The sequence below is a fragment of the Moschus berezovskii genome, chromosome 1 (assembly GCF_049115385.1).
Source record: "Moschus berezovskii isolate FMDL1 chromosome 1, NW_MosBer_1.0, whole genome shotgun sequence".
NCBI lineage: Eukaryota > Metazoa > Chordata > Mammalia > Artiodactyla > Moschidae > Moschus > Moschus berezovskii.
In genome coordinates this window covers 86,625,119-86,644,902 of record NC_142460.1, presented here as the reverse complement: position 1 = coordinate 86,644,902, position 19,784 = coordinate 86,625,119, and the positions used below count along the sequence as shown (strand labels likewise).

General features: G+C 45.0%; 1 protein-coding gene across 2 annotated transcripts in view; it reads left to right on the top strand.

Moving 5' to 3' along the window:
* The first annotated feature begins 3,554 nt into the window (after positions 1-3,554).
* Positions 3,555-19,784, top strand: part of FSTL1 (follistatin like 1) — a 57,697-nt gene continuing 41,467 nt past the window's right edge. For both annotated transcript variants that reach the window (XM_088837354.1, XM_088837350.1), the window contains exons 1-2: positions 3,555-3,689; positions 3,851-3,907. In XM_088837354.1, coding sequence (XP_088693480.1) covers positions 3,687-3,689; positions 3,851-3,907 — 60 coding nt within the window. In that variant the 5' untranslated portion in view covers positions 3,555-3,686. The remainder of the gene's footprint in view (positions 3,690-3,850; positions 3,908-19,784) is intronic.

The window sequence follows — 19,784 nt, the reverse complement described above, 5'->3', positions numbered from 1 at the left end:
AAAGAATAAAGACATTATGCCATCAGCAACTTAAAATCTAGCTGAAGAATCAAAACCAACAACAAACACGTGTTAGACACTGTATGTATGAGTGTGTTCTCAGTCGCTTCAGCTGTGTCCTACTCTTTGCAACTCTATGGACCGCAGCCTGCCAGGCTCCTCTGCCCATGGGATTCTTCAGGCAAGAATACTGGAGTAGGCTGCCATGCCCTCCTCCAGGGGATCTTCCTGACCCTGGGATATAACCCTCATCTCTTGAGTCTTCTGCATTGGCAGGTGGATACTTTACCACTGTGCCACCTGGGAAGCCCCTGTATGATCAACTATTAACCTCAGAAAAGTACCCAAATTTTTCTGAGTTTCAGTTTCCTTACTTGGAAAGTGGAAGCAATGAAAAAATACTTTTCAGTTTGTTGTGATATTAAATAAAGTAAGACCTGGTTCTTGTAGTTGGTACCTGGCATATAATAATTGCAATTCATAGGCAAAGCACATCAACAAAATAATAATGGCTACCATTTATAGAGGTCTGCTACCTGCCTGGCACTTACTCTAAGTCACCATATTTAAATTCCATAAGGCTCTGCAAGGCATTATTGCTGCCATTTGTCAGATGCAGAAATCTAGGTTCAGGGAGCTCAAGTAATTTGACAAAGTCACACAGCTGGTAAAAGGTGGCAACAATACTGAAAGTGTACTAGACACTAGACACTCTGTCGAGTCTGACTCTGCGACCCCATGGTCTGTCCATGTAATACTGAAAGCCAGGTTCATTTGACCTTAGACCTCATGTGCTTTCCACTATGTCAGTTTATTGCCAGAAAAGATGCTAGAAAAAGCAATGAAACTTTACTTGGATCCTGAAGAAAAAGAGAAAAGAAAAAGACAGAATTTTAATAAACAAAGGAGGAAGGCGGAGAGGACACCCTGCCAGATTCTGAGGGAGTACAGTGCACATGCCAGGGATGAAAAGTACTGTGGGTTATTAGAGGGCAGAAGGAAAGCTAGTACAACATAGTGCCCTCAGTCCAAGCACAGAGACGGGGACAGGGTTACTATTGGGGGGGGGAGTGTCTATTCCCTACTTCTATTTCCATAACGAGGAAGCAGGAGTACACTGCCTGACTAGTGAGCTTGGAGGACGAACTGGCATTGTGTCCTTCTGAACCCTCAAGTTTGGAAAGCAGGCCTGCCCCAGGAAGCATGTATTTTCTGCTTTTCCAGAAGTTGTAAAACTACAGTCAGCTTTCACAAGCAGACTTTCCAACTCTGCTTGTGACTGGTGTTGTTTGTTGTTGTTGTTTCGTCTACTAAGTTGTGTCCGACTCTTTGAGACCCCATGGACTGTAGCCCCACCAGGTTCCTCTGTCAATGGGATTTCCCAGGCAAGAATACTGGAGTGGGTTGCCATTTCCTTCTCCAGGGGAATCTTTCCAACCCAGGAATAGAACCCGCATCTCCATTGTAGACTATGTTCAGTTCTGGGCTGAAGTACAAGCCGGTCTTTATCCCTGCGGATCTAAAGCCACGGCTACCATTCCAGTTTTTACCAGGGACAAAGCTGACATTTTGTTTTCCACCAGTCTGACTCCTGCAGCTATCTCGATGGATTTTGAACTAGCATGGGCCTTGTGGGTGTTATCTGAAGACTCCTAAGACTACAACAGTATGCATTCAACAAATCATGGTAAAAGAGTGAATATGACAAGTTCAGAGAACAATGAGAAGATGGCCTGATTTGAGTAGAGAACATATAAGTAGCTTTTGTGAGTATTCATGGGATTATCCAGGCAAGAATACTGGAGTGGTTGCCGTGCCCTCCTCCAGGGGACCTTCTGGACCCAGGGATCGAACCCACGTCTCTTGTGTCTCCTGCACTGACAGGCAGGTTCTTTACCACTAGCATAATCTGGGAAACCCTATTATAAGTAGCTTGTAAGGTTAGATGGATGACTTACAAGAAAGACTTTTGTTTTTGATGTGGGAAGAGTGTTTAAGTTTCTGAGCAGGGAAAGAGCATGAGGAAGACAGTGTTTATGTAGAGATAATATGGCTGTGGGCTGCAGTGAAGACCAGAGGAAGAAAACCAGGAGCTGAAGGGCAACCAGAAGTGGTTTCTAGAATTCCTGAGTGAGGAAGGATGAAGGTCTGGTCTAGGGAAGTGGAAATGTGAACTGGGGTGAAAGGATGAACAGGAGAGATCAAAGGAAAAATGCCAGGATATGGTCACAACTGGGGTCCAAGAAGTGGAGATACCTTTTTCAGGCACCACTCTGAAAGACCTAGATGAGCATGCCCAGAGCTGGTGGGAAGTGGGTCTCAGCCTTCAGTTCAGTTGTTCAGTTCAGTTCAGTTGCTCAATTGTGTCCGACTCTTTGTGACCCCATTGAACCGCAGCATGCCAGGCCTCCCTGTCCATCACCAACTCCCGGAATCTACCCAAACCCATGTCCATCAAGTCGGTGATGCCATCCAACCATCTCATCCTCTGTCGTCCCCTTCTCCTCCTGCCCCAAATCCCTCCCAGCATCAGGGTCTTTGCCCATGAGGCAACTCTTCGCATGAGGTGGCCAAAGTACTGGAGTTTCAGCTTCAACATCAGCCCTTCCAGTGAACATCCAGGTCTCAGCCTTGGGCACCTTAAATCTGAGGTATCAAGTGAACTTGTTCTTGGCACCAAGGACACCAGGCAGAGGCTAGGAAAGAAGTTAGGGTTGGGAGCAGTTTGGGGAGTCAACATCGACAAAGAGGCAGCACACATTTGAAAGCTTCTGGGGAGAAGCTGGTGGAGATGTGAAGCATGAACATGCAGAGGACCTGGGATGGCAGGGATGGGAATAGGGACACAGGTGAAGCTGGGAGGAGAGCAAGGGGACACCGGTCGCTCCTGGATGAAGGGAAGGACAGGATGGATGAGGCGGCTGGCAAAGGTCGGAATCATGATCTTGTCAGCAGAGGATGGCCTCCACCTCCCTCCCCCCTGTCCCGGCCCTCCAGGAAATCCACAGCTGGACCCAAAGCAGCTTTCCTCAGGCTGGCCTGTCTCTTCTGGGCCCTGAGTCCCCTTCCTCATGCTCCGGCGACAGTGACGCCTCGGACCACTGGCCGCAGAGGTCCCTCTATCAGCTGTAGGGGGCGACTCCAGCTCCCCACGCCGCAGGGTTTCTTCCCCCCAGGATCCTGCCGCCCGTCAGAGCCGGGGCCTCCCCAGCACCGCCCCACCTGGCCACCGCCGCAGCCAGCCCGCGCCCGCAGCCCGCCCGAGCTGCCGCAAGCCACCGGCCCCTCCCGGAGGTGGGGTTTAGGCTCCCCCTTCCACACTCGCTTTGTTGCAGGCCCCCCCCCCAGGACATCCCCTCACTCTGTCTCCACATCCAGGGAGTCAGAAAGGTGCTAAACTAGGGGCCTGGTGGGAAAAGGGGCTCAGCGGCGCTTGGACGCTCGCGGGCTCGAGGAAGCTAGGGATTGGGAGGCGGGAGCGGAGCCCGAGCCGCGGGGCCGCCGCTGCAGAAGGGGGAGGAGAATGGGGAGGAGCTGGGGGGCAGGCTGTCGGGGAAGGAGGGGTCTTAAGGGGCGGCGAGCGCAGGTCGGATTTCCTCTGAGGCTGGCGATCCGCGGAGCTCCCACCTTCCCTCAGAGCTCGCTGCAGCCCGTGCCCCGCGCCCTCCGGAGACCGGGACGGGACCATGGTGAGAGCGGGGTGCGTGGCGCGAAGCCGATCGCACTGGTGCGAGCCCTCTGAGCGGCCGGGGGTGGCCGGGCAGAGGGGGCGAGCCGCCGGGACCCGAGGAAGTTTCCGGGGTCGGCACGGGGCCCGGAGCCTTCAGTCGGGCTCTTCTCTCTTCCGCAGATGTGGAGACGCTGGCTCGCGCTCGCGCTGGTGGCGGTCGCCTGGGTCCACGCCGAGGTAGGTGAGCCTCTGGGCGGGTCCGAACGCGGGCGCCGGGGCCACTGGCGGTGCGCGTGGCGCGGGCGCTGCGTGCGTCCCCGGGGATGCTCTCCCGGGCCGGACTGGGACTTTCCATCCGCCGGGTGAGGGGGCGCTCGGAGCAGAACTGCTACTTAGGAAACTTCAGCCTTAAAAATCAGGAAAAGTAGTTTGGGCCGTAAGCTGGAGCCCCACCAAGGCTAATATGGAGGGAGAGTGGGGAGGGGGAGTGAGGACGAGCAGGGCCGATTGGGACAGAGGCGGCGACACGAGCAGGAGCCGAGTTCAAAAAGGCGCCTGAGTTCTTTCCTTCACTTGAGAGGAAACTGAGAATAGTTGGAGCCTTCTCCCTTCCGAGTCTGTCTCCTGGGGGAGGGGGCGCGGTTCGGGGAGCTCAAGAGATTCTTCTTTTAGGGCGGGGTATATATTATATATTTTTCTCTTTTATAAAGTAAGACTCTGATTCTCTGTTTTTTTTTTTTTTCTTTCTTTGAAAAGTGCCCTGGGATTTTGTGTTACTATCAGAGCCAAGTAACGGCCTTTTAAAAATCTCAGCTTTTTCCTAAACTGGGCATTGCGCAAGTATGAGCAATCCGTTGCTCTGCTCTTTGAGGGCTCCGCGTTTCCAGTCAAAGTATTTCAGCGCTTTTGGGGTAATGTTTTCTTTTCAACTCCAGTGACCTTCCTGAAACACTACAAACAAACCAACAAACCCTTCCCTCACAAGCCCCTCCATTAACTCAAAGGTTTATGGACAGAAAATAAACAATTCTAAGTTCCCTGGGCTCTAGTCTCCAGAAAAGTGAGGTCAGAAACCAAACATTTGATAATTATGGCAGGAAATGTGGAAGGAATTAAAAAGCATGAGGGAGAAGAAATGGAATGTACATTACAAAAGAAATAGTTCCCTGGTGGGTGGTTATTCTCCCTCTTTGAATTTTTTTCTTCATATTACAGTTTAGCCCCACCCTTAGCATCACAGCTTTTCTGCCCCAAGCCTGCAAGGTCTTCACGATTTAAAAATATATGCACATTATACTGAATTCTCATTTAATTCACTACTACATTGTTGGTTGATCTGGAAACAGGAGCTGTTTTTACTCCCAGTGAAATTAAAAATTGGACTTTCCTGGAAGCTCAGACAGTGAAGATTCTGCCTACAGTGCAGAAGACCTGGGTTCGATTCCTGGTTTGGAAAGATTCCCTGGAGAAGGAAATGGCAACCCACCCCAGTATTCTGGCCTAGAGAATCCCATAGACAGAGAAGTCCATGGGGTCGCAAAGAGTCAGACATGACTGAGCAACTAATACTGTATTAAATTTAAAAGAGCTGATTTTTTGGGATATCTACTTGTGTTGTAATAAAACTCCATTTGAATGATGGGGAAACTAAGTCAGAAAGGTCACATAATTTATCTAAAGTCCTAAGTTGTTAAATGGTAGAAGTGAGATTTGAAGACAGTCTGGCATCACACCCCAGGCTCTTAACCACTACCTCCCACAAGGACTTCATATTTGCCATGTACTTCTTGGCATAGAGCAGACCTTGGTTGATCTGCATACATCATTTCAATTAAAGCTTCCCAGAACCTTGTAGGGTCACTTTTGTTATCCACATTTTACAGGGGAAGAAATGGGTTCCAGGAGGTTAGGTAACCTGCCCAAGGTCACACAGCTAGTTAGTTCTGAAGAAGGATCTGAACTCAGCTCTTTCCACTGGCAGAGCTCATCTTGAACTCCAGATAAGTTTCTTACGCAGTTTGTTTTCCAGGGTTTGAGTTTGAGGGAGGACCCTTCTTCACTGGCTGATTTAATCCTAGCTAAGGAACACCCTTGCATCCCTGCTGTTGCCCTCAAAAGGCAAAAACTACAGTCCATTGATGGTTGAGGAGAATCCCTGATTTGTTTTACTGCAGTTTTAGGAATTGCCAGCTAGTGTGTGAAATCGCTCTGTGAGCTGGAATGCAAGTGTGAGGAGTGAGGGGGCCATAGGTTCACTCGTCACAAGGCTGTGTAGCCCAAGATCTGGGATCTATTCTCAGAAGCTGTTTGTACTACACCCCCTCCCCCCAGTGCATTGCAGGGAAAAGCTTAGCCCTCATAGGAAGTTCCCTCAGCAGCAATTTCCTGCTTGAGGTGGAAGAGCAGAAGGTACTCTCACAGAATTCCCAAGGCAAAATCTGAGGGGAGAGAGGCAAAATCTAGAAGTGCTGAGGCATGAAAACTGAGGAGAGGAGTGGTGCAGAAAGAAGGCTGTGAACTCAAGGTATGTGAAGAGCAGGTATGATGTAGGTTTCATCTCATGACCCCAGATTATTAAGGGTTATTTTTTAATGAATACAGTCTCTTGGTGTCTGGACCTGGTAACATTTGGCAACGTACCTTTAATTATTAATGAAACGATAAATTAGTGTTAGCAGTTTAGATATTACTTTCAGCATTTTATCATGTAGTTAATGGTGCTTGCAGTAGAAATATTTTTCCTTGTTAGCTATAATAACATATAGCAAACAAAGCCAAATAATTTACTGTCTTTATTGACATCCACTTTAGTAGTCTTTAGGGCTAAAATTATACAAATATTTTTGAGCTTTTAAAATGAAATTTAAAAAACAAAGAGTTTTCTTCGTCCTTTTTGATTTAGTATAAGCACAAGGATTCAATTCGTCATGTTTTTAAAGCATGTGATTGTACAACAAATTATGCTGATATTTGAAGGAAGAAGTCAAGCCTTTGGAACAACTGTAGACCTCTAGAATCAGAAGTGCGCCAAGCTTGAGAAAAGGTGGTTGTCTTCATTATCAGTGCCAGTCTGTAAAAATACTATTTGCTTGGATTCAAGAAACTATTAGCAAATCTCATTAAAGAAGGTGTTCTGTTTTGAATGTTTTCCATGGTCTCTTATTGGCACCTCAGGGTTGCTTTTTTGATTGCTTCCTCTCTTTCTGTCTCAATATTTCAGGCAGCCTCCATCAAAATTCCGCCCCATTCAGCTGAGCTCACTCCCATGTGCTCATTAGAGTCTTCTTAAAGGGGGTGTTGGCACATGTCTCTTGATATATTAGTGTCTGCTATGGATGAGGATTGGGGAGTGGCAACACAGAGCAAACTACCTCTTTTCAGAATCTTTTGGGAGGGGGCTGTATGGTCCTGCTCACTCTCCCTCCCACCCGCTCTCCCAGTGAGAATTACTACAATTCACTGAGAAGTGTGGATAGTAGAGGCTGGGAAAGGTTGAGAAGTCAGGTATTAGAGTATGTGCCCTGGAGTCTTAGTGGGTGGGTCTGAGTCCAACACCATAGGCTGGAAGGGACCCTGTGGCTCAACTGCCTGCTTCCAGAAGGCAGCCTTGGCAAGTGCCCAAGCACACTCCACTCTCTGCTAGTGGTTATGTCTGCTGGCACTCTGATTTCCAACATTCCAGGTCTATAAATTCACAGGTCACGTGATAAGTCACAAGTACAGAAGACTGATTCACAAATCAGAATACTTATTCCAGGGAGGGGATGCTTAACCCATAAACTGTGAGTGCATCACTTAAGATAATAGTGACAGGAATAACACCAATTATACAGATAGGCAAGAAGATTATTAGTGCATTTTTCCTCTGAAGCCAGATTTCTTAACCTCCTTCATACCCTATTATCAACATACAGTTAATCAGCCACTAGGGGTATTATTGGCCAATGTGGGATCGCCTTTATATTTTTGAGAATTATTCTAATAGTGGATTCAGGTGGGCCAAGGTGTGATTTTTTTTCCCCCATTTTCCCTTGATATTCCCCACATCTTCTACAGGAAAAGCTAGGATTTTGATATCTATCTTGCATATTGACCACTAAAATAATGTCTTGTTTATCCTTTGGCAAAGAAACTCCTTGCTGTGATTCTGGAGGTCATTGTTAGAAAATGGGATGTTAAAATATAGCAGGGACTCTGCTGAATAGCCAAAACAGAGGGACAAGCACCCTGCAAATTGAAGCCCTGGATACTGAAAACATTTTTAGAAGAAATATGTCACAATTCCCATAGAAGTCTCTGGATTGGAAAACAGAAAGCAGGGGTCCATTCTCAAGCTCAGAGGAACGAGTTTGGGAGGAGCTGTGAGGTGGGGCATGGCTGCTATGAATGTGATGTCTTGAAGAAGGAAATAAAGTCTTCAAATTCAGTGAGGCAAGAAGATACATGTTTCCAGGAGAAGAGAGAAAGTAAAGGATAAGCTGTAAATGTCAGTGGTCACACACAGAGAATTGAGAATGTCATGGTGTCTTCTTCCTACTCCTTTTAAATAAATGGACATCCAGACAGAAATTTCTAGTAGCCACAATAGTATTAGCTTAAGGACACCAGATATTATAGGATTGAAAAACAACTTATCTTTAGATGGGTTCATTTTGTAAGCTAGGTGACTGATGTCCTGCAGGTCAAATGCATGCTTTTCTCTTAAGGTGCCATCTTCTGTCACCTGTGACTTTGGTGTGAGATGCTTTCTCTAGGAGTGAGTCATCAACAGCACAGACCTTGCCTTCCCGGTGCCCATCAGGCAGTATTCCCTGCTGCAGGCTGAGCATGCCCCACACAGGGCAGAGTCATGGATGAAGTACAGGACGTGGTTTCTGCCCTCAGGTTGCTTACAATCTAATGGTGGGCCGTGAGATTTAAATGGTGGCAGCTAAAATATGTAAGATTATAACTACCTGATGAACAAGTATCCTCACTATTATTATTATTGCTTTTTTTTACATTAACAGAGGATGTCCCTTGATTTTTAAAGTTCTTTTACATTAATACAGTGCACAAATTTTTAACGTATAGCTTGAAGAACTTTTACTTATGAATATACCCATGTAGCCACCACCCACTGGAGAAGGGGATGGCACCCCACTCCAGTACTCTTGCCTGGAAAATCCCATGGATGGAGGAGCCTGGTAGGCTGCAATCCATGGGGTCGCTAAGAGTCGGACACTGAGCGACTTCACTTTCACTTTTCACTTTCATGCATTGGAGAAGGAAATGGCAACCCACTCCAGTGTTCTTGCCTGGAGAATGCCAGGGATGGGGGAGCCTGGTGGGCTTCCATCTATGGGGTCGCACAGAGTCGGACACGACTGAAGCAACTTAGCAGCAGCAGCAGCCACCACCCAATCAAGACTGGGAATTGATGCAGTAAGGAGGCCATAAATGCAGGGTGTGTGGAAATAGTTACAACGAAAAAAGTGAGGAATAGATATGATCAAGGTTATGTTTCATCACTTGATGATCATTATCATTTAATTAGTCCAATCTCTTAATGTCTGGCCCTACTAACAAGTTTTGGCAAGTTTTAATTCATGTTTTAACAATGAATTAAATGAGCCTTTAATAATTAATGAAAAGGTAAACGGACGCTCTCCATATGAGATTTGCAATTTGAATATTATTTTAAGCATTTTAACTTATAGGTGACAGTGCTTTCAGTAGGAAATTGTTTTCCTTGTTAGCTACAAAAACATAACAAACACAGTTGAATACAGTCTTTATTGACATGAATTCATTTTAGCAAACTTTGTGGAGGCTTTGGGGGAGCTGACTTGACTGTTTTGCCAATAGATATTCCAGGGTTCAATATAATACATTGAGAAACTAAATCAAGGATAGAAACACAAGTAATTCCCTTTGACCACTTTGCCCTGGTCAGTATTATTTTTAAAGGGACTCTACATAAGATGCCTATCACATTAATTCTGAAAACTAAAAACTTTAAACCCACTACAAGAGAAGAGTTAAGAGTTAACAGCAATATATGCCAGTAAAAGTTATGTTTACAAAAATTTAAGGCTCTAGCAAATTATTATGATTTAAATTAAAAAGCAGAACACTCCCCACTCCAATTCCCTATCCTTATAGAGAAGTATGACAAAATGTCTTAAAAGCCATCATGAGGATTCTTGTGACATCTCACATTTTCCAAGAGGAATTTATCCTCTTAATACTGCTCCTAATCCTGCTATTTTATTTAAATAAAGAAGTAGTAGTATTTTCTGATAAAATATGGAAATGTGTTAATAAGAAGCTCAGGGAATATAGAAAAAACTAGAGCAAAGAATGAAGTTGCCTGTACTTCTACCACCTAAACTTAAACTAGCCTTTCATCCCTCCTTTCAGAGAAATTATTAGTCAGTTAACAAATGTATGTGATGTGCCTACTAGACGCTACTGGTAATAAAAATTAGTACCTCCCAACACTAGGATAAGGGGCTTCCCTAATGGTTCAGACAGTAAAGTATCCGCCTGCAATGTGGGAGATCTGGATTCGATCCCTGGGTTGGGAAGATCCCCTGGAGGAGGGCATGGTAACCCACTCCAGTATTCTTGCCTGAAAAATCCCCATGGACAGAGGAGCCTGGCAGGCTACAGTCCATGGGGTCGCAAGAGTCGAACATGACTGAGAGACTAAGCAGGGCAACACTAGGATAAATCGCCTGCAGAAATGAAACAAACATGTGTGTGTCATCACTGCCTTCTCCCTCACCTATGACAGACCTTGCTAATCAATCATAGAATTCTTCCTTCTGAGGCTGGAGAAGGTTAGAAAATCCTTCTCAGGAATGCAGTGTATGTGTGCATGCTCAGTCACTCTGTCGTGTCTGACTCTTTGTGACTACATGGACTGTAGCCTGCCAGGTTCCTCTGTCCATGGGATTTTTCCAGGCAAGAGTACTGGAGTGGGTTGCCATTTTCTCCTCCAGAGGATCTTCGTGACCCAGGGATCAAGCCTGCCTCTCCTGCATCTCTTGCCTTGGCAGGCAGATTCTTAACCACTGAGCCACCAGGGAAGCCCCAGTGCTCTAGGTAGCCACTAGCAATCCATTAGTCTGCGTGTGATATAAAAAGATATTTGCTTTTTTTGCTGGAAAAGTCAATACAGTTTGGAAATTAATCCAGATAGTGGTATGTCTTTAGCCAGAATTAAGGTGATTTAGAAGGCAGAGTTTGGGACTATGTGAAACAAAGACAACATGGGGTGATAGAACTAGAGTTGCAAATGAAATGGATGAAAATGTCAGGAAAACAGTAGTTTGTTCCTAGCTCAAGCTTCTAAGTTCTTTAGATGAATTCGAGCATCTTAAAACCTAAGGCAAACTTTTTAACATTGGCCATCAACAAAAATATTAGAGTTGTCTTGGCTCTTCTGGTGGAATAAATAGTTGCTCTTGCTAAGGCTCTAAGAACTGCTGTTGTCATAGATAACAGCCGCCTGGCAAGAACATGCTAATGGAAAGCTCTTTGGGTAGTTGGAGTACAAAATATATCCTGTAAATCTGCATTTTCTGCTGTGGTTGGAGAATTTCCATATAATCTCTTCACAGACTTTTTATATGCTCATTTGGAAGCCATCACCAGTAAGCTGTTCCCAGGATTGTCTGAATTTATGACCTTTAAAATGTTTCCTGTATGATCCCAGACACTATACATGACCAACTAAGCTGTTGCCAAAACAAGTCATGTGACACATGGCAAAAGCCTGATATGATGCATGCGCGGTTTATAATGTGTGTGGCATGGGATATTGGCTTGAATTGGCTTGAGGTGGGGAAAATGTCTCTGTTTTCTACCTTTTATTGTATTGAAGATTAAAATCCTGAGTCTGAGGCAAAATTTGCCTTTTTCCTCACAGTCTGTCATTCTGCCCTTCAATGATAGTAAATGAATGCAATTTATTGATCTACAGCAGTGCCAGGCATTACGCCAGTCAGTCTGCACATATGCTTCTATTAAGAATAGAGTGGAACTAAAAAGCAATACCATATTGGTCCCTATTCTGAAGTAACTGCTACCAGCATAGCTACTGTACAGCTCAGATGGACCTGGCCATTAGGGAGCGACATCACCTCCTTCCTCACTTCCTGCTGCTGGTGCAGAAATCTTTGCAATGCAGCTGTGGGATGGATGCCTTCTCAGAATTTAAGAGGCTCCGCCAGAGCTGCTGGGGCCATTTTCAGCCTGTTCATCTAGACCACTTGACCAGTCTATCCAGCAGGTGGCAGCTTTTTGTGTGGAACTTCATCTGAAATTGTTCCTTGAGTGCTGGTGCTTTCCTTTTATTTTCCCATTTTCCTGTCACTTGACCCTTCCACTGAGTTCCTTTCTTCAGTCTCTTCTCTTGTTCTTGTATCTGGGTGTTTTCAAGTTTTATCTTTTACGTGGACCCTGTTACAAAACTTCTTGTGATTGAAAAGCTATAAAATAATGAAAGAGTCCTTGACTTAGAAGTCCTGCTCTTCCCCTTTCTTGCTGATGTTACCATTTTAAAGCCACCTAATTAATACCTCTGACTTGCAGCTTCAGTTAAGAGCAAATGCTTTGAGGTAATGAGCCGGGTTGGAATTCTGGCCTTGCTGAGCTGTGAAACCATGAGCAAGTTACTTAACCTCCCTGAGCTCACTTTCCTCATTTGTAAAATGAATAATGGCCATCTCTCCTGCCAGTCAGTCAGTTAGATAATAGAAAAGGCTTCTCCTCACAGCACACAGTCAACACCAAACATTTGCAAAAATGAAGTGCCTCTTCCCAGAATGTTTTTGACTCATGATTTCAATGAGAGAATTCTCAGTTTACACATTGACATTCACAAGGTATTGTCTGCCTTTGTACAGCCTGTGTCCTAGCTGAGGTTATTACTCTGTTTACTGATTTATCCTTGAGAAGTATAGCATAATGGTTTAGCACTCAGGCTTTGAAGCTATACTGTACTGTGCTCTGCTAAGTTGCTTCAGTCGTGTAGCCTGCGAGGCTTCTCTGTCCGTGGGGATTCTCCAGGCAAGAATAATGGAGTGGGTTGCCATGCCCCCCTCCAAGGGATCTTCCAGACCCAGGGATGGAACCCATCTCTCTTCCATCTTCTGCATTGGCAGGTGGGTTCTTTACCACTAGCACCCCTTGGGAAATCCTGAAACTATATTACCTGAGTTTAAATCCTAGGCTATTAACTCTGTGAACCTGGGGAAGTTACTTGACCTTCTGGCTCTGTTTCCTCATCTATAAAATGGGCTTGATATGGAGTATTCACCCCATAAATTAGCTGTGAGAATCAAACAGTTACATGTAAAACAATCAGAAGAGTGGTTTGGCACATAGAGTGCAGTAAATGTTAGCTATTATTATCAATCTTGTGGCATCTCTGGAGAAGGCAATGGCAAGCCACTCTAGTACTCTTGCCTAGAAAATCGCAAGGACGGAGGAGCCTGGTGGGCTGCAGTCCATGGGGTCGCTACTAGTCGGACACCACTGAGTGACTTCACTTTCACTTTTCACTTGCACACATTGGAGAAGGAAATGGCAACCCACTCCAGTGTTCTTGCCTGGAGAATCCCAGGGACAGCGGAGCCTGGTCGGCTGCCGTCTATGGGGTCGCACAGAGTCGGACACGACTGAGGCGACTTGGCGGCGGCGGTGGCATCTCTACTTATTGAAAGAACTTCAGAGCTGTGTATGTGTGTGTTGTGTGTGCGTGTTTGCATATTTGCACATGCTCATGGCTGGCAGAATTCCCCTTTCCTCCTTTACTCTCTCCAGGGATTAAGGATCACCTTTTAAAAAACAACTGGAGTATTTATTTCAGTGGATGCTTTGTCACCCAGAATTCATATCAGAACCCTGCCTCCACTTAGACTTAGCCAATCTTGCCTTCAGACTTCCAGCATGTCCAGCCACAATTCTATCATTCCTCTGAGAAAAGAGTTAAGGACTCATCAACCTCCTGTGCGCAGGCAGTGAGCTGTGTCAGCCAGCATAGCTTCTCTCTGAAGACTGAGGGAATAAGGAAGAGAACTGGAAAGGGAAGAGGAGTGAGAAAAGGCAAAAAAGAGAGGTAATAAGACTCCTGTGGAATTTTTGCAGATCCAGTTTTTTCCTGTGTCCCACCTTCTGACATATGGAGGTGGCCACCAGATATCTTCGGTTTTCTGTGGGATTTGTCATTTACATATGTTCTTGCTATAGTCCCCATAGCACGGCCTGTTCCCAGGCCACAGATGCTAAATTTGGGGTTTAGAAAATGTGATCAGGCAAAGGAATAGATCCCTTTGCTTTCACTGTTTGAAAAATAAACACCTTCTCTCAAAGACAGGGTAGAAGTGTTGCTGGAGCAGGCTGCTTTGTCTGTTTGGGAACCAAGGCAGCGCTGCAGTGTTTTGCACACAAACTTGAATCCTCTGCTGGGCACTGCTGTGTCTGGCAGCCAGCCCTGACTGCAGCCTCACGTGGTTGCCAATTCCCAGGCCCCGGAGCCTGTCTCTTTATTGCTCCCTGTGTTGCTTACATCATCTTTTCCCCTCTACTTTCTTGTCTTTCCTCTTCTTTCTCATCTCCTTCCTCCACCCTAACAGAGAGGTCATTGTGGAGTGTTTGGGCTGCCTTAGGAGCTGCCAAAATATGCACAGAGCACCAGGCTCACATCTCATACAGAAAGAAAAGTGCACACAATCTTGATGCATTATTTTGCTTCATCCGTCTGGGACAAAATAACATTTCTCCGAGTAAACGCAAGGAAGGCAAGTAGAAAGTATCACAAGCCTGTTCTCTATGACACTCAGAGTTAGTGCTGGTGACTAAGACACAGACCTGTCCCCAAGGAGCTTGCAGGCCAGTAGGGGAGGCTGACAGGGTGACCCACTGTGGTAAGTGCTAGGACAGGGCTGACAACCTAACCCATCACTGTGGGTTGCAGGAAAGCCTCAGAGAGGGTGTGTCCCCAAGCTGAGCCCCAAATGTGAGTGGCGTTAGCCAGACAAAAGCAGGGAGAGGCAAAGAGCCTTATCTAATGCTCACAACATGATGATGCTGTTACTATAATCTTCATTTATCAGTGAAGAAACCATAGCTCAGAGGATTCAGGTTAGTTACCCCAAATCAGCCACCTAGTAAATAAATAATAAAGCCAGGATACAAATCCAGGACTTCAATTCTCAGTGCAAATACTCTGTGTTCAAGTGTGCTTAAGGTCCTCTTAGCTTTATTTATGAAAGTGACTTTGAAAACAAAGCAAAGACCTTTTCTCTAGGTAACTCAAACTCAGAACAGCTGCCCAAGCTCTGTTATTTACCACTTCACACTCTATCAGCTACAAGTGCCTGGATCAATGTTTCAGGCCTGGTCATGGCCATTCTAGCCACATCAGCATGGACATGGCCTCGACTTGGTTCACGTCCAGGGGTTTCTTTGAACCACAGTGAAGTGTAGATGTCCCATCAGAGTGCTTGCTGCATAATGGTCAATGACTCAGGAGATGCTTTACAGCAGTGTCCTTGTCCTTCAGATGTATTCACAACTGTTCCACACTGAATAAGACCAAACGGCAAGACAGCTGTAAACCTCCAGCTAAGTGTCTGGGTATGGTTGTCCACACTGTCGACTGCACAACAGTGGCTGGCCAAGGGGGCAAATTGGGCTGACCCCATCCTGTGCTCTGCTTACAAGTCTCTATGCCCTGTCCTGGGGCTTTTCTGACCTCCCAGAGGGTCACCGTGTTTCTAATTGCTGTTCAGAGCTCCCCAAACCCACCATTTTCTCTCAGATGTATGATGCTTATTGGACTATGGTGGCCATTTCTCCTCCATACATTTTGTAAATCAGTATCATTTTAGGGTCTTAGAACGTTTTCATAACTGGCCTCCATCAAAAGCCAGTTCTTTGTTTTTGTGGATTTGGATAACCTAAGATGATACAAATGGAAATTTTTAAAAATCTATTGTTTTGCAACCAAAAATGTGCTGCTTTTGGCTTCTGTCCAACTCAGTCTAGTTGGGGAACTATGATTCCCCAGGAATTGAGAAAAGCATTCCTAGCTTGCCCCGATTGCCGGATTAGCACAACTTCCCTCAGCCCACAGCTGAATTCCAGCTCCGAGGAAGAAATGTCTTAAACAGAGTGAACTCCCAGCCCGGAACCCGTCAGAGGTTGTGTCATGTGTTTGCATTAGCTGAACAAAAAGCAAGCAGGCTTTCCGGCCTTGCTCCCCGTCCTCATCCACCCCCGCCACCCCAGAGAGGCCAGTTAAAGTCTAGACAGTGTCTGCTTGGCAGTGAGCCTTTGCAGCACAATCTGCACAGTTCTGCAGCTCTGACTTCAGTTGCCTCTGTTCACTCATCCCCACCCTCACCCCGTTTTCTTAGTTAGCCTTAAACTGTCTCAGGGTACTGGCCTGTGCCGCATATATAAGCAGCAGGTGAATGAATTTGTGAGACCATGAGGATTCAGCGGTCTTGAGAGGTTCAAAGCTGAGAAAATATCAGCAGCGCTGGCTGCAGCTGTGGCTGGGTTTACAGTGATCCCTGATGTGAACCAGCTTCCAGTAAGCCTCCATTTACTGGCCAGAGATGGGCTGGAGCGAACCCAGGACTGACAGTGGCACCCCGGTAATGAGCCTTGTACTGTCCTTGGTGGAGCCAACTTGGGCGAGTCACTGGGCCCTTCATTTATAAAATACGGGGGTTAGAGCAGGTGAGCTGTCAAACTCAGCTCTGAAATCCTGTCCATATAAAAGGAGGCAGACGTTTTAGGTTGGATTGTCACAGTATTTACTTAATGGAGTTAGGATATTTGATTAGCTCTTAACTCATGGCCCAAGGAGGAGGAGTTTGAAAGAGAAGCTGGCCCAGGAATGAGAAAAAAGGACAAGTAAAAGCAGAAGTCATATTGTATCTCTTGCTCCCTCCTGTGTGCATTGAATGAAATATAACCAGTACATCTTGGGGCACCCAGTCTTCATGCCCAGGAATTCCAGTTGCTATTTATTCTACAGAAAGGAATCACTTGATTATTCGACTTTAGAAAGTAGCAATTCTACAACACTGGGCAAGAAATGAAGGATGCTGGATCCTCTTGGGGTTGAGCAAGGAATCTTTTCTTTTTTTTTAATGAAAGACCTCGAAATTCCAAAATGTACTACTTGAGCTTTTGGTGAACTTACCAAAAAAACAAAAACAAAACGTTTTTCTGACCTTCATAAATGTTCACAGCTTACAAAAGTCATTGAAAGTGTTGCATGGACCCTATTTTGTTTTCTGGAATGCATCTTGCTTTCTCACCATGTTGCCTGGCCCATGACCAGATCCTGGGTTTCCTCAACAGGAATTGATGAAGTTCCTGCCCGGGTCCCCATGCCTTCTCTCTAAATCAGTTCAGGGCTCTTGTTACAGCTGAGGGCACTGCTCTTTTGGCCTTGACCTCGGAGGTTAAATCAAGTGACTTGAGAGGGTGAACCCAGTAAGGAAGCAGAGGCCAAAGCAGATGTTTCAGTCCTGCTTAATGCATGGTGCCGTAACTGCCCTCTAGTTCCTGAATCCCACTAGACAACCTCAGTATGCTAAATTGTGCTGACTTTTGGTTCTGAAGCGGGGACCAGCCCAGTGTTGTCTGTGGCTTTCCTAATAAGGCCACTTGTAGTGTCAGAATTGAATTGAAATTGGCTGTGCTCCAGGGTAGACTATATACACAGACACACACATAAATTTTACTGCTTAATTGACTTAAGTTTCGCTACTTGGAGAATGTGACCATCTACTTATAGTTCAAATACACTGCCCTCACAAAAACAAATTCCTGTGGAAACTAATGAAGAGAAGGATGTATATTACTAAATTTCCCTTAATTTGATTGCTATGCTTGTTCTAGTTTGGTATTTCACTTCTGTTAGTCCTGATTTCTATCTGAATCTAGGGGTATAGATCAGTACTTGCGGTTGTGAAGTTTGCTTGTTAATGAACATTAACTTAATACATGTTATTCACTCATTCATTCCCTACCTCACTCCAGGAGTAAGAAGAATGTTTTTCTTCTCAAAACCTATGGCTAGCATGTCCTACTGGTTTCCTTCAGGGTTACACTAACTAGGCATATTTTCTGTTATGGAGAAGGACCCAATTTTTTGGCATAACATTTGCAACAGAGAAAAATAAAATGGATGGAGAACTTAAAATTCCTGGTGACTCACCAGCATACCTGGCTCATGTAGATGTTAGTGAAAAATTGACACACCAGTGTGGAATTTCTATTAGAGCAGCTAAAACTTTTGAAGCAGGATTCCAGATTCCCTCATTGAGCTCAGACGAAATCAGAGTCCCCTTCATTGTCAGGGTCCCTATCAGGACCCAGGTGTGGCTTCTGGATGGCCCAGCCCAGCTCACAAAACCTGCTTGGAAATGGAGGCAGAATTCACAAGTGCTCAGAACGTTCACCTTCACTTTCCCAATGGCATTCCCATCCTTGGGTCTTCACCATGAGCTATAATTGCAGTGCTACAATTAATTGGAGCAGACAGAGGTCTACATCAGACGCAGGAAATTCACTTGGCTTCTCCTCAGAGTCCTAAGAATCTTTCAGGAAATCTGTTCATTTTTGCTTTGTTCTCCCTACCCTTCTTCTGTCCTTGCCTTTTTCTGTTTTCTTTCCTTTCTTAGCCTGTGTGGCCTTGGCCTTGCCAGCAGCCACATGCCAAGAAGCAGACTTCCTGGTTTAGCTATTTATTTTAAGGGTGAAACCTTTCACTTTATGCAATAATTGGTGTCTGTATCATGTTCAACAAAAGAGTAATTTTCTGCATGCACCAGGGGCTGGCTAATGATCAAAGAAAAAAACCCCAGCACAAGGATATCCACTTCAGGTGTGAGTTCGTTTGGGGTTTCTCAATTTCCTTTCCTGGGGGATGTCTAGAAGGGAGAATGGAATCGGGAAGTGTTTTGAGCAGAGGCCAGACATTCAAGTCTTTGCTCAATGTCGGGTATAATAAATTCAGTACTCACTGCAGACTTATTTTTTAATAAAACTTGCTCAGCTATTTGTGGATCATATTGTTTAAATAATAGTTTCAAAGTTAACAGTTTTCTCTCTGAGAAATACAACTGGAAAAGAGTCTTTGTGTTTTTCTTTGTCTTCTGTGAAAAAAACGTGTTAAATATAACCTGGATGATAATAAACTGTATTTTTTTTTGTTGTTATATACTCTATCTGGGCATTCTCTCTCTCTCTCTCTTTTTTTTTTTAACATAAAAATAAAGAAACCATGAAGGTGATATGAAATCCTGTAAGAAAAACCAATGCTTGAGATTTATTAACTCCACTATTTGGTCATTTGACTGCTTAGATAATTGCATTTTCCCTCTAAATTCCTTTTACACATTTGATTAAACAGCAGGCTCTTCATTTCCTGCTTAAGTTGCTTCATTGAATTGCTGTGTGGATTAGAGAGCAGGTTGGGTTCCTCCCCAGGGGCTATATTTCAGCTGGTGATTGGCTTATGTTTCTGGGTAGTGTTATCATTATTTTGCCCAGTGTAAATGGCATTGCCACGTAGTGACCATAATTTCTCATGTTATAGTGGCCTAGAATGCAGAGACCTTCTCATTCCCCAATGATTTGTTGTTTAATTCTGGGAAAGTCTTCTCTCTGTTCACAGGTTTGGTGAAATGAGTGCACACACACAAGTGTGTGTGTGTGTGTGTGGGGGGGTGTTCCCAGGCAGCTGAGGACTATTATGGGCTCTAGATCACCAATCTGTGGATTTAGATGTGACAACAGCCATGTTTGGAAAGCATGGCATTCTCTTTGAGGGAGAGACAAAGGATTCTAAAGCCAAGGGTGTTGAAAGCATGAGAACTGTCCTAAAACAGTTTCTTGTTTAGAAATGGGTGGAGTAAACAGGAAGAAGGACAGTAGTGATGGGGAAGACTACAGAAAGAGGAGGGAGGCAGTGGTAGGGGTGGCAAACTCTTACTGTTAGCTGTAGCTGGGTAAGTAAATGAAGAAGTGATAAAATGAAGAATATTTGGTCTTTATCATGAATGCTTTGTGAGGAAATACTGTGAGTGAGCACTGTTGA